Source organism: Mesoplodon densirostris, chromosome 13, assembly GCF_025265405.1.
Source record: "Mesoplodon densirostris isolate mMesDen1 chromosome 13, mMesDen1 primary haplotype, whole genome shotgun sequence".
Classification (NCBI taxonomy): Eukaryota; Metazoa; Chordata; class Mammalia; order Artiodactyla; family Ziphiidae; genus Mesoplodon; species Mesoplodon densirostris.
Window position 1 is genome coordinate 55,110,653 of NC_082673.1, and position 14,858 is coordinate 55,125,510.

Genomic DNA, 14,858 nt, shown 5'->3' on the forward strand with positions numbered 1-14,858 from the left:
GGTGGAGTTTTAAAAAGCACGTTGCCCTGCCCCAAAGCCCCCCAAAACTGTCTAATTGCTTTATATTTACATGGCTAAGAAGGATATAAGTGATTCTTCCAAGAACAAAAGATCTTCCTCCAAGTGATTTTCTGTTCCTGCCTATAAAGAGTAGTAGTTGTAATTTACTTCACTAAAATAATGAATCTTTGTGTAACTGTGCCCCCTGTTTTAAAAAAATCAGTGATAATGTGCTTATGTATTATATAATGAACTATGTAACTTGTCCGAAGTGGAAATAGGTCTCAACCCCAAAACCCGTATGCTTAACCACTGTGCTTACTGCCTCATCCCATTCCGTTTATATACTAATATGTCATGATTTGTTCTTTAATTTAGATACTGCACTTATACTAGTCAAGTTTATTGCAGTATTAGACATCTCTAAATGCAGCACTCTTTTGAATTGTTGATAAAGGAGAGCTGGACAGCAAGTGTATTTATGAGCTAGAGCATATATGTGGAAACTGAGTATATTTACTGTAAGAGAAAATTGTGTTTTCTCTACAAAATTGGTGTCAGAATGGAGAAGAGTACTTATACATAGTTCTGACAGTACTGAAATGGAGTAGTAAACAGGCATTTGGGTTAATACACTTTGTTAACAAATAGTGTTCTTTAGAATTCATGATTTGGGAAATCTATCTACAAGGCTGGATTAATCTAAGTTTAGTTTATTTTGGCCCACTCTTAGTGCAAGTGCAGGACAGTCAGTTGACCTTTTCAATTTATTGCTTTAACTCTCAGACTACTTCTCTTTAAATTTGATAATAACAAAAAATAAACTCCAGCCAGATTGTTTTCACCTTTTCTCATAGGCACTATTTTCCCAATAGCATTATTACTCTCCTCAGTAAAATGAAAGTGAAATGCATGTGTCTTATTTCATAAACAAAGACAAAACTCTGACATATTATCTGTAGTTTATGTTCTTTTAGAGAAAAACTGTAATGCCATAAAAGTTTGTTGTGCTATCTGAAGCTCTTAATAAAAATTCCAGGAGGTCAAGAGATTTCTGGGCAGTTGCATTACATTTATGGGGTAACTAATTGCCTATCTTCTGACAAAACCTCAATGAGACCTGACTCAGCTCAGCCTGGAGTCCTCCCTCTCACCTCCAATTCTAAGGTTTATTTCATGTGCTTGCCTTAGGCTGGTGCTGTAAACCACTGAGCCAGGGCCACAGCTGTGAGCTAGGATTACTGTGGAGCTATTCATTTGCCCTAGTTTCACTACAAGATGAGATCCCTGCATTTGACCTTGTATCACTTTGTTGTGTTGCTCTCATTATTATTGTCTTATTATTGTTGTTGTTGTTATTTTTGTTACTTTATATACTTAAAATGCCTAGCTTTGAAACCAGTTTGGATTTGAGATACACAATAAATTCTATTATTTTAAAATGATAAATGCAGACATCTTTGTATCAACTTTATTTAGTTTTCAGATTTATAAAGCTTTTTTACTTTATCCAGAAACTAAAAATTCTGATTGGCCTTCGATTTTTAAAGTGAGGAAACAATTTCTATTTATTTGGATTTGGATATGCTCTATGTTGGAATGAGGGCCTATTCCGTGCTGAAAGAAGTTATGTGTTTTTCTATGAGCTAGATGAAATTTGTGTTTCTCCCTTGGCTGGGTATGCATTACGTATAAACAAAGATGTTCTACGGTTCCTAGGGAAGAAGAATGAGGAAGATGCCTCCTTCCTGGTTCTCTCACAGGATTTCCCGGGAAATCATTGGCACAGACTGAAGTCCGTGGAATGATGTAGAGTGAAGCTAACAGACAATTCTTGAAAACCTACTATGCGCCAGGAACTGTGCTTCCTATATATTTGCCTGGTCTCATTTAATTTTCTTAACAAAATCATGAGGTCATTCCCCTTTTCCTTATTGTGTAGATGTGGAAACTGAGGCTCAGAGAGATTGGGAAACTAATCTAAAGTCAAAGAGCCAGAGGTGGCAGAACAGGAAATCAAACAATGTTTATTGAGATTCCACAGCCAACACCTTTCTGTGCCCCATGCTGCCTGTCTGTGGACTCAGGTGGCCTGGGAGCTCCAACTCCACACTAAAGTCAGGGTCTAGTACTGAATGAAGTCCCATGCATTTCTCTTAGGTTCTAGGGACAATCAGAATGTCAGAGTGGAAAAGAGACTTCGCAGCTCAGTCAGGTATTTGCTTAACCACTGGTTTCCTAACCTCTTCTGTTTGGGCCTTAACCTTGAATGTGGAGTAGGATGGGAACTGAACTTCTCCAGGGCTGGGAGGTGGCTCTGTCTCCTGAGGGCCAGCCATGCACCAGCTATGCTGTTGCTGTTTGGAGGCCTTAGCATTCTTCACTTCAAACCGATTACTTTTTTGTTATCTTAATATAACATCATTGGTTATCTGGCTGATTGAAATGTGAAGGAGACTAATCCTGTACAGTAATGATTTGCAAGTAGAACACCAAATCTATGGGGATATTCAGGGCATTTGCTTTTAAAAATTGATTTTTCTCTAACTTGTGCTAACTGTCCCTTGATCCTTATTTAGAGAATTCCATCATTTTAATAACTTGGTACTGTTTTGCTGGTAAATGAGGAGATATGTAAACAGAAAGCTTTTCCCCCTTCTTTATGGATCTAAAAACATGTTTAGAATTTTCATTTGCAGAACTTTATCTCGTTTTATTTTTTTTTCTATGTTGCAAGCAAAATGTCATTTGATTTAAATTGACACTAAGCACATTTCTGTTAGAGGAGCCAGTGACTATGGTCTTTAGACATAGGCTGATCATATTTCTTAATCCAACAGCAGTTTAAGTTTGTGCTATGAATGTGAGTTGGTGGTTTGACTCTGTGCAGCTGGCAGTGGGTACTTCACGATTCTTCTTTAGCAGGGGCTCAAATGACTTTGGAGGATTGTCCTGAGTATTTAGATGCCCCTTCTCTCTATGGGTAGAAGTGTGTGCTCTGTGCCTGGCTCTCCATTATGTAGTTTTATAATTCATTCATTGAATGTCTGTTGCATGGGAGACACAGATTGTCTTCATCACACCTCATTTCATCCTCACAACCACCCGGGGAAGTTGTTACGTTATGAGCATGTAATATTCCCTCCACTCTTTAGATAAGGAAGCTGAAGTTCAGGTAGATCTATTTCCCAGTGGTTACACAGCTAGTGCATATTAGTAGCAGGGCTCACCAGATCTGTCTGCCTTTTTCAACTACAACATTTTGCCTGGAAATGTGCTAGCAGGAAAGTTTTAGGAAATGAGGTTGGGACAGTGGTAGAGGGCTTTGAATTTTACTAGTGAGGCACCACACTTTGGATTAATGTATTCATTCAAGACCTATTTTTTGGGCACCTAATATGTGCCAAACTCTCTGGGCACTGGGGGCATCACATTGAATCACAAAGCTTAAATACCTGCCTTTGAGAAGCTTACAGTATGGCTCTTGAAGGTTTTGAACAGAGAAATGACATGCTCTGGTATAAGCTTTACAAGAGTCTTGCTGACTGCAGTGCACACCATCCGCTTCAGAGGGGCACAGGCTGAGGCAGGGAGACCAGTTAGGAGGACTGTTTTGCACCAGTCCAGGCAAAAGAAGGTGGGGCTTGGACCAGCGTGGTAGCAGAGGTGAAAAGTCGGATTCTAGATGGACTTAGAAGAAAACACCAATGGGATTTGCTGAACAATTGGATGTGGACATTGCTTGTCTAGGCTTTAACTGGAACTCAGGTCAGCCTGCCTCCTAAACCTGCGCTCTTTTAATTACGTTAAAATGCTCAAGTGTAAAGTAGCTTCACAATATTCAATTTAGTGAGAAACGTAGCTCCTTTTCAATGTCTTGGCACTAGGCTTGTGAAGGCAGAATACTGGTTGGTGTCCAGAGGAGGCAAGACAGAGCTCCATTTCCCAGGAGCATTTATCATCCAGGCTGAAGTCGACCAGCCCCCTCCCTTGAAGAAGGCCACGTGCCTGGGTGGCAGCAGTTGGTTATACTCGACGTCTGTGGTGTGTCCATCTCGGAGCCATTCAAAGTCCTTCCCTATGGTTTCCCTGCAGTGAGGCAAGAGGACAGATCTTATTAATAAGATTTAAGCCCAGCTTCTCATGTTTCTGCCTTTGTTATTTCTCAGAAACCACATCATCAGGTCCAAATCAGAAATGAGTTTTAATTCTTGGTCAAAAAGTGGAACTTTTAGCATACTGTTTGACCATTGTAGTTAGCTTTTCGAAGTGGATACAGTCACTCGGTAAAAATGGTTCTAGATACGTCAGATCTGCTAGTAGCTTTAATAACTGCAGGATACAAGTTTGTATTTCCCAAGTCAATGAAATTGCCACCAAGCTGTTTGTGTGGTAATGAGATGAATAAAATATCATTCTCATTCAATTCATTTTCATTGACCTTAAGTGAATGACCTTATATTTCCAAGAAGGAGGGGAACATGACCCTGGGTAAACATAAACATTGCATCTGCTTCACAATCATTACATTACTAAGGACAGAATGGGCAGCTAGCTATACTTGTGGATTTAGACTAAGAAGCAACTCCCGACACACCTTGTCTTAAAGTAGAGGCAAATGATTGGGTTTCAGTTAATCATTGGAAGGCCTCATGATCTGTCTAGAGCCTAACTGCATCTTCTGGATGCAATCTAATATCCCAATGAACTTGGCCATCCATTGGGTACTACTGGGCAGGTTGTCCAGTTAAGGATATGAATAGAGGCTCTCAATTCCTGGCTGGCAGACCGCATTTATCACAACCCCTTTCTTCATTAACCTGCCCTAGAGATCAGCCCTGAGGGTACTCCTTTGTTTTGTCAGCCACACCCTAAATCAGGCAGCCACACCAGCAAGAGATGAATGTGCACACGTCTGATTCCCTCCTGCCTCCAGAATGCAGATAAGAGGCCCTGCCATTTTTCAAAAATTCAAAGGCAACTGAAGAATCACTTGTTTTATTTTCTTATTTTTCCCAGGGCTGCGTCCAAAGAGGACTCTGCGTTTGGTGCTCTGGACTGCAGAGGAGCAAGGTGGAATCGGTGCCTTGCAGTATTACCAATTACACAAGGTAAGAGAGCAGCCATGGACTGCTGGGCATTTGCACATGTAATATCAGTGTAAATACAGCAAAAGCACTGATGCTTTTAGTTTAAGAATTTCCTCTATTGTCCTGAAGACTCAGCAATACTTTGCGGTATGCTGGCCCTGGCAAACACCCCTTACAGAAGTCTTCATCCAGCTCCATAAAGGAGAATGCACTGGTGAGCTGAGGGTGCTGGGATGGAGCTGAATGATTTTCTATTTCTACATTAGTCTGTAGCCTTAGGAAAATTACACCTGCTATGTGGCCATTTTCCTAAACTCTCTAGTTCTGCTATATTCATGTATGCCAGAGAAATGTAATAGGTTAACATTCCCTGTTGCTACTGAGTCCACCCCCATACCCCAATGTCCCAAATCCTCCTGGGAGCGCTGGTATTTGAAAGCCACATCCTGAGACCTTGAGTCAGCCAGGAGCATTGATAATGGCCATGGGAATAGCAGCAAAGAGAGGTCTCAGACCTGGGAATGTGGAGGACAGTGTGGTTTGACAGTGACCAATATAAGGCAAAAGTGAAGCTTGAAGCAAGAAGGGGATAGTGGAAGATCATAAATAGAAATAAAAGACCACGTTTAAGACGGGGACAGGGAGTCCCAAGGCAAAAGAAATAAAAGCAAAAATAAATAAGTGAGATCCAATCAAACTTGAAAGCTTTTGCACAACAAAGGAAACCACCAACAAAACAAAATGCAATCTACGGAATGGGAGAAAATATTTGCAAATGACACAATCAACAAAGGATTAATAGCCAAAATACACAAACAACTCATACAATTCAATGTCAAAAAATGGGCAGAAGACCTAATAATACATTTCTCCAAAGAAGACATACAGATGGCCAACAGGCACATGAAAAGATGCTCAACATCTCTGATTATTAGAGAAATTCAAATCAAAACCACAATGAGGTATCACCTCACACTAGTCAGAATGACCATCATCAAAATGTCTACAGATAATAAATGCTGGAGATGGTGTGGAGAAAAGGGAACCCTTGTGCACTGTTAGTGGGAATGTAAATTGGTGCAGCCACTATGGAAAACAGTATGGAGGTTCCTTAAAAAACTAAAAATAGAGCTACCATATGATTCAGCAATCCTACTTCTAGGCATATATCTGGAAAAGATGAAAACTCTAATTCGAAAAGATACATGAACCCCAATGTTCACAGCAACACTATTTACAGTAGGCAAGTTATGTATATAATCCCATGATCAACTGGGATTTATCCCAGAGATGCAAGGATTGTTCAATATATGCAAATCAATTAGTGTGATACACCATATTAACAAACTGAAGAATAAAAACCATATGATCATCTCAGTAGATGCAGAAAAAGCTTTTGACAAAATTCAACAGCCATTTATGATAAAAACTCTCCAGAAAGTGGACATAGAGGAACCTACTTCAACATAATAAAGGCCATATACAACAAACCCACAGCAAACATCATTCTCAATGGTGAAAAACTGAAAGCATTTCCTCTAAGATCAGGAACAAGACAAGGATATGCACTCTCACTACTATTATTCAACATGGTCTTGGAAGTCCTAGCCACAACAATGAGAGAAGAAAAAGAAATAAAATAATACATATTGCAAAAGAAGTAAAACTGTCAATGTTTGCAGATGATATGATACTCTACATAGAGATCCTAAAGATGCCACCAGAAAACTACTAGAGCTAATCAATGAATTTGGTGAAGTTGCAGGATACAAAATTAATGCACAGAAATCTCTTGCATTCCTATACACTAATGAAGAATAATCTGAAAGAGAAATTAAAGAAACACTCCCATTTACCATTGCAACAAAAAGAATAAAATACCTAGGAATAAACCTACCTCAGGAGACAAAAGACCTGTATGCAGAAAACTATAAGACACTGATGAAAGAAATTAAAGATGATACCAACAGATGGAGAATATACAATGTTCTTGGATTGGAAGAATCAATATTGTGAAAATGACTCTACTACCAAAAGCAATCTGCAGATTCAATGCAATCCCTATCAAATTACCAATGGCATTTCTTTACAGAACTAGAACAAAAAATCTTAAAATTCGTATGGAGACACAAAAGACCCCAAATAGCCAAAGCAGTCTTGAGGGAAAAAAAAGCTGGAGGAATCAGACTCCCTGACTTCAGACTATACTGCAAAGCTACAGTAATCAAGACAGTATGGTACTGGCACAAAAACAGAAACATAGATCAATGGAACAAGATAGAAAGCCCAGAGATAAACCCACGCACCTATGGTCAACTAATCTATGACAAAGGAGGCAAGGATATACAATGGAGAAAAGACAGTCTCTTCAATAAGTGGTGCTGGGAAAACTGGACAGCTACATGTAAAAGAATGACATTAGAACACTCCCTAACACCATACACAAAGTTAAACTCAAAATGGATTAGACACCTAAATGTAAGACCAGGCACTATAAAACTCTTAGAGGAAAACATAACACTCTTTGACATAAATCACAGCAAGTTATTTTTTTATCCACCTCCTAGAGTAATGGAAATGAAAACAAAAATAAACACATGGGACCTATTGAAACTTAAAAACTTTTGCATAGCAAAGGAAACCATAAACAAGATGAAAAGACAACCCTCAGGATGGGAGAAAATATTTGCAAATGAATCACCGGACAAAGGATTAATCTCCAAAATATATAAACAGCTCATGCAGCTCAATATTAAAGAAACAAACAACCCAATCCAAAAATGGGCAGAAGACCTAAATAGACATTTCTCCAAAGAAGACATACAGATGGCCAACAAGCACATGAAAAGCCACTCTACACCACTAATTATCAGAGAAATGCAAATCAAAACTACAATGAGGTATCACCTCACACCAGTTAGAATGGGCATCATCAGAAAATCTACAAACAACAAATGCTGGAGCGGATGTGGAGAAAAGGGAACCCTCTTGCACTGTTGGTGGCAATGTAAATTGATACAGCTACTATGGAGAACACTATGGAGGTTCCTTAAATAACTAAAACTAGAATTATCATATGACCCAACAGTCCCACTACTAGGCATATACCCAGAGAAAACCATAATTCAAAAAGACACATGCACCCTAATGTTCATTGCGCACTATCTAAAATAGCCAGGTCATGGAAGCAACCTAAATGCCCCTCAACAGACGAATGGATAAAGAAGATGTGGTACATATATACAACGGAATATTACTCTGCCATAAAAAGGAACGAAATTGGGTCATTTGTAGAGCTGTGGATGCATCTAGAGACTGCCATACAGAGTGAAGTAAGTCATAAAGAGAAAAACAAATATCGTATATTAATGCATATATGTGGAATCTAGAAAATGGTACAGATGATCCAGTTTGCAGAGCAGAAATTGAGACATAGATGTAGAGAACAAACGTATGGACACCAAGGGGGGAAAGCGGAGGGGGGGTGGGGGTGGGGGTGTGATGAATTGGGAGATTGGGATTGACATATATACACTGATGTGTATAAAATGCTTGACTAATAAGAAAAAGTAAATAAATAAAACATAAAAAAATCATACGCTAAAACTTATTGCCTAGCTAGTTTTCAAAATTGTAATCAGATTAATAGCTGCCTTTATGTCATAGTTATGCTTATGAAGTATTACTTGAATTATTATAATAATTGCTAGCCTTACTAAATTGTTCTGAAATATGTGAGACTATTTGTGGTTTGTGTATAAATTTTGAAACTAAAGTAGAACTTTATTGTGATATCTAAAACACACTTTCCAAGGAAACAAACTTCGGCTCAAAAAGGTCTATGTGCATTTTGGCAGGCATTACTAAGTAAAATAATTCTAACAGGAAGTACTGAGTTTTTCACTTTACATGTGTAATATACATGTACATTTATATTATTGATAACAATAGAATTTTCCTGCAAAATACTTATATAATTGGCTCCAAACAAAATTTATAAACTTATCATTTAGGTCATACAAAGTTATAAATAAATTATTGTATGGAAATATATTTTGGAGTCAACTAGAATAGCAATCATGCCTGGTGTCCATACAGCGTGCCCGTAACAATTCATAGCATAAAGTCCTATAAAGGATGTGTACATATTATTCTCTTATTTTTAAAAAAATGCTACTTTGCATATTTTGATAAACTGTAAACTTTTCTCCTAGTGTTCAAGTTCTTTCCACTGTATCTTCACATTAGCACATGAAGTTGAGAATTATTTATATGCATATTGTTTGTGCTTTATGTTTATTGATTTGTTTATAAGTAACACACTTTTCATGCTAACAGTGTTTTATTGAGGTATAAGTAGCATAGAGTGATAAAATGCACAGATCTTAAGTATACAGTGCAATATATTTGGCAAATGTATACCCCTGTGTAACCATCGCCCAGATCAAGATACAGAGTGTTCCTGTTATCCTAGGAAATTTCCCTTTCAGATCAACCTCTGACTCCACCAAAGATAACTAAAGATAACTATTATACTGCTTTTTATAACCACAGATTGGTTATGCCTGTTCTTGAATTTCAATGATACAGTATATACTCCTAGGCTTCCTGCAATACGTAAACAAGTATGGTTTTGTGATTCTTCCATGCTGTTGCGGTAATAGCAGTTTGTCTCTTTCTGTTGCAGAGGAGTTTTTTAAAAAAATTTTTAACATCTTTATTGGAGTATAATTGCTTTACAATGTTGTGTTAGTTTCTGCTGTATAACAAAGTGAATGAGCTATATGTATACATATATCCCCATATCCCCTCCCTCTTGTGTCTCCCTGCCACCCTCCCTATCCACCCCTCTAGGTGGTCACAAAGCATCCAGCTCATCTCCCTGTGCTATGTGACTGCTTCCCACTAGCTATCTATTTTACATTTGGTAGTGTATATGTGTCCATGCCGCTCTCTCACTTCGTTCCAGCTTACCCTTCCCCCTCCCTGTGTCCTCAATTCTATTCCCTACATCTGCGTCTTTATTCCTGTCCTGCCCCTAGGTTCATGAGAAACTTTTTTTTTTTTAGATTCCCTATATATGTGTTAGCATACGATATTTGTTTTTCTCTTTTGGACTTACTTCACTCTGTATGACAGACTCTAGGTCCATCGAACTCACTACAAATAGTTTGGTTTCATTTCTTTTTATGGCTGAGTAATATTCCATTGTAAATATGTTCCACATCTTCTTTATCCATTCATCTGTCGATGGACACTTAGGTTGCTTCCATGTCCTGACTATTGTAAATAGAACTGCAATGAACATCGTGGTACATGTTTCTTTGAATTATGGTTTTCTCAGAATATATGCCCAGTAGTGGGATTGCTGGGTCATAGGGTAGTTCTATTTTTAGTTTTTAAGGAACCTCCATACTGTTCTCCATAGTAGCTGTATCAATTTACATTGCCACCAACAGGGCAAGAGAGTTCCCTTTTCTTAGCACCCTCTCCAGCATTTGTTGTTTGTAGATTTTCTGATGATAGCCATTCTGACGGGTGTGAGGTGATACCTCATTGTAGTTTTGATTTGCATTTCTCTAATGATTAAGGATGTTGAGAATCCTTTCATGTGTTTGTTGGCAATCTGTATATCTTCTTTGGAGAAATGTCTATTTAGCTCTTCTGCCCATTATTGGACTGGGTTTTTTTTTTGATATTGAGCTGCATGAGCTGATTGTATATTTTGGAGATTAATCCTTTGTCAGTTGCTTCGTTTGCAAATATTTCTCCCATTCTGATGGTTGTCTTCTCGTCTTGTTTATGGTTTCTTTTGCTGTGCAAAAGCTTTTAAGTTTCAATAGGTCCCATGTGTTTATTTTTGTTTTCATTTCCGTTTCTCTAGGAGCTGGGTCAAAAAGGATCTTGCTGTGATTTATGTCATAGAGTGTTCTGCCTGAGTTTTCCTCTAGGAGTTTTATAGTGTCTGGCCTTACACTTAGGTCTTTAGTCCACCCTATACTGTTGTATACGGTGTTAGGGAGTGTTCTGATTTCATTCTTTTACATGTAGCAGTCCAGTTATCCCAGCACCACTTATTGAAGAAGCTGTCTTTTTTCCATTGTATATTCTTGCCTCCTTTATCAAAAATAAGGTGACCATATGTGCGTGGGTTTACTTCTGGACTTTCTATCCTGTTCCATTGATCTATATTTCTGTTTTTGTGCCAGTATCATACTGTCTTCATTACTGTAGCTTTGTAGTATAGTCTGAAGTCCAGGAGCCTGATTCCTCCAGCTCCGTTTTTCTTCCTCAATGTTGCTTTGGCTGGGGCTGCCCTGGTGGTGCAGTGGTTAAGAATCCACCTGCCAATACAGGGGGCACGTGTTTGAGCCCTAGTCCAGGAAGATCCCACATGCCATAGAACAGCTAAGCCCAGGTGCCACAACTACTGAGCCTGTGCTCTAGAGCCAGCCAGCCACAACCACTGAGCCTGAGTGCCACAATTACTATAGGCTGCCCCCCTAGAGCCTGTGCTCCACAACAAGAGAAGCCACCACAATGAGGAGCCCGCACACTGCAACGAAGAGTAGCCCCGCTCACTGCAATTAGAGGAGTCCCATGCGCAGCAACAAAGAACCAATATAGCCAAAGAATAATTAATTAATTAATTAATTTAAAAGATTGCTCTGGCCATTCAGGGTCTTTTGTGTTTCCATACAAATTGTAAAATTTTTTGTTCTAGTTCTGTGAAAAATGCCAGTGGTAGTTTGATACGGATTGCATTGAACCTGTAGATTGCTTTGGGTAGTATAGTCATTTTCACAATGTTGATTCTTCCAATCCAAGAACGTGGTGTATCCCTCCCTCTGTTTGTATCATCTCTAATTTCTTTCATCAGTGTCTTATAGTTTTCTGCATATAGGTCTTTTTTCTCCTTCGGTAGGTTTATTCCTAGGTATTTTATTCTTCTTGTTGCAATGGTAAATGGGAGCATTTCCTTAATTTCTCTTCCAGATTTTTCATCATTAGTGGACAGGAATGCAAGAAATTTCTGTGTGTTAATTTTGTATCCTGCTACTTTACCAAATTCATTGATTAGCTCTAGTAGTTTTCTGGTAGAGTCTTTAGGATTCTCAGTGTATAGTATCATGTCATCTGCAAACACTGACAGCTTTACTTCTTTTCTGATCTGGATTCCTTTTATTTCTTTTGCTTCTCTGATTGCTGTGGCTGAAACTTCCAAAACTATGTTGAATAATACTGGTGAGAGTGGGCAACCTTGTCTTGTTCCTGATCTTAGTGGAAATTATTTCAGTTTTTCACCATTGAGAATGATGTTGGCTGTGGGTTTGTCATATATGGCCTTTATTATGTTGAGGTAAGTTCCCTCTAGGCCTACTTTCTGGAGGGTTTTAATCATAAATGGCTGTTGAATTTTGTTGAAAGCTTTTTCAGCATCTTTTGAGATTATCATATGGTTTTTTTCCTTCAATTTGTTAATATGGTATATCACATTGATTGATTTGCATATATTGAAGTATCCTTGCATTCCTGGGATAAACCCCACTTTATCTTGGTGCATAATCCTTTTAATGTGCTGTTGGATTCTGTTTGCTAGTATTTTCTTGAGGATTTTTGCATCTATGTTCATCAGTGTTATTGCCCTGTAGTTTTCTTTGCTTCTGACGTCTTTGTCTGGTTTTGGTATCCGGATGATGGTGGCCTCGTAGAATGAGTTTGGGAGTGTTACTCCCTCTACTATATTTTGGAAGAGTTTGAGAAGGATGGGTGTTAGCTCTTCTCTAAATGTTTGATAGAATTCTCCTGTGAAGCCATCTGGTCCTGGGCTTTGTTTTTTGGAAGATTTTTAATCACAGTCTCAATATCAGTTCTTGTGATTGGTCTGTTTATATGTTTTATTTCTTCCTGTTTCAGTATCAGAAGGTTGTGCTTTTCTAAAAATGTGTCCATGTTTTCCAGGTTGTCCCTTTTATTGGCATATACTTGCTTGTAGTAATCTCTCATGATCCTTTGTATTTCTGCAGTGTCAGTTGTTACTTCTCCTTTTCCATTTCTAATTCTGTTGATTTGAATCTTCTCTCTTTTTTTCTTGATGAGTCTGGCTAATGATTTATCAATTTTTTTTTATCTTCTCAAAGAACCAGTTTTTAGTTTTTTTGATCTTTGCTGTTGTTTCCTTCATTTCTTTTTCATTTATTTCTGATCTGATCTTTATGATTTCATTCCTTCTGCTAACTTTAGTTTTTTTTTTTATCTTTCTCTAATTGCTTTAGATGTACAGTTAGGTTGTTTATTTGAGATGTTTCTTGTTTCTTAAGGTGGGATTGTATTGCTATAAACTTCCCTCTGAGAACTGCTTTTGCTGCATCCCATAGCTTTTGCAACGTTGCGTTTTCATTGTCATTTGTTTCTAGATATTTTTTATTTCCCTTTTGATTTCTCCAGTAATCTCTTGGTTATTTAGTAGCATATTGTTTAGCCTCCATGTGTTCATATATTTTAAGTTTTTTCCTGTAATTGATATCTAGTCTCATAATGTTGTGGTCAGAAAAGATGCTTGATATGATTTTCAATTCTCTTAAATTTACCAAGTCTTGATTTGTGACCCAGTATATGATCTATTTGCAGAATCTTCCATGAGCACTTGTGAAAAGTGTATTCTGTTGGTTTTGGATGGAATGTCCTATAAATATCAATGAAGTCCGTCTTGTTTAATGTATCATTTAAAGCTTGTGTTTCCTTATTTATTTTCATTTTAGATGATCTGTCCATTGATGAAAATGGGGTGTTAAAGTCCCCTACTATTATTGTGTTACTGTTGATTTCCCCTTTTATGGCTGTTAGCTTTTGCCTTATCTACTGAGGTGCTCCTATGTTGGGTGCATAAATATTTACAATTTTTTATATCTTCTTCTTGGATTGATCCCTTGATCATTATGTAATGTCCCTCTTTGTCTCTTGTAATAGTCTTTATTTTAAAGTCTATTTTGTCTGATACGAAAATTGCTACTCCAGCTTTCTTTTGATTTCCATTTGCATGGAACATCTTTTTCCATCCCCTCACTTTCAATTTGTATGTGTCCCTAGGTCTGAAGTGGGTCTCTTGTAGACAGCATATATATGGGTCTTATTTTTGTATCCATTCAGCCAGTCTGTGTCTTTTGATTGGTGTATTTAATCCATTTACATTTTGAGTAATTATCAATACATATGTTCCTATTACCATTATCTTAATTATTTTGGGTTTGTTTTTGTGGGTCTTTTCCTGCTCTTGTGTTTCCTTCCTAGAGAAGTTCCTTTAGCGTTTGTTGTAGAGCTGGTTTGGTGGTGCTGAATTCTCTTAACTTTTACTTATCCGTAAAGGTTTTAATTTCTCTGTTGAATCTGAATGAGGTCCTTGCTGGCTAGGGTAATTTTGGTTCTAGGTTTTTCCCTTTCATCACTTTAGATATGTCTTGCCACTCCCTTCTGGCTTGCAGAGTTTCTGCTGAAAGATCAGCTGTTAACCTTATGTGGACTCCCTTGTATGTTATTTGTTGGTTTTCTATTGCTGTTTTTAATATTTTTTCTTTGTATTTAATTTTTGATAGTTTGATTAATATGTGTCTTGGCATGTTTCTCCTTAGATTTTTCCTGTATTGGACTCTCTGGGCTTCCTGGACTTGATTGACTATTTCCTTTCCCGTGTTAGGGAAGTTTTTGGTTATAATCTCTTCAATATTTTCTCATTCCCTTTCTTTTTCTCTTCTTCTTCTGGGAACCCTA

General features: G+C 37.8%; 1 protein-coding gene across 3 annotated transcripts in view; it reads left to right on the forward strand.

Annotated features, from left to right (window-relative positions):
- The window catches only part of CPQ (carboxypeptidase Q), a 520,356-nt gene that overhangs the window by 370,002 nt on the left and 135,496 nt on the right, over positions 1 to 14,858 (forward strand). For all 3 annotated transcript variants that reach the window (XM_060115780.1, XM_060115781.1, XM_060115782.1), the window contains exon 6: positions 5,020 to 5,111. In XM_060115780.1, coding sequence (XP_059971763.1) covers positions 5,020 to 5,111 — 92 coding nt within the window. The remainder of the gene's footprint in view (positions 1 to 5,019; positions 5,112 to 14,858) is intronic.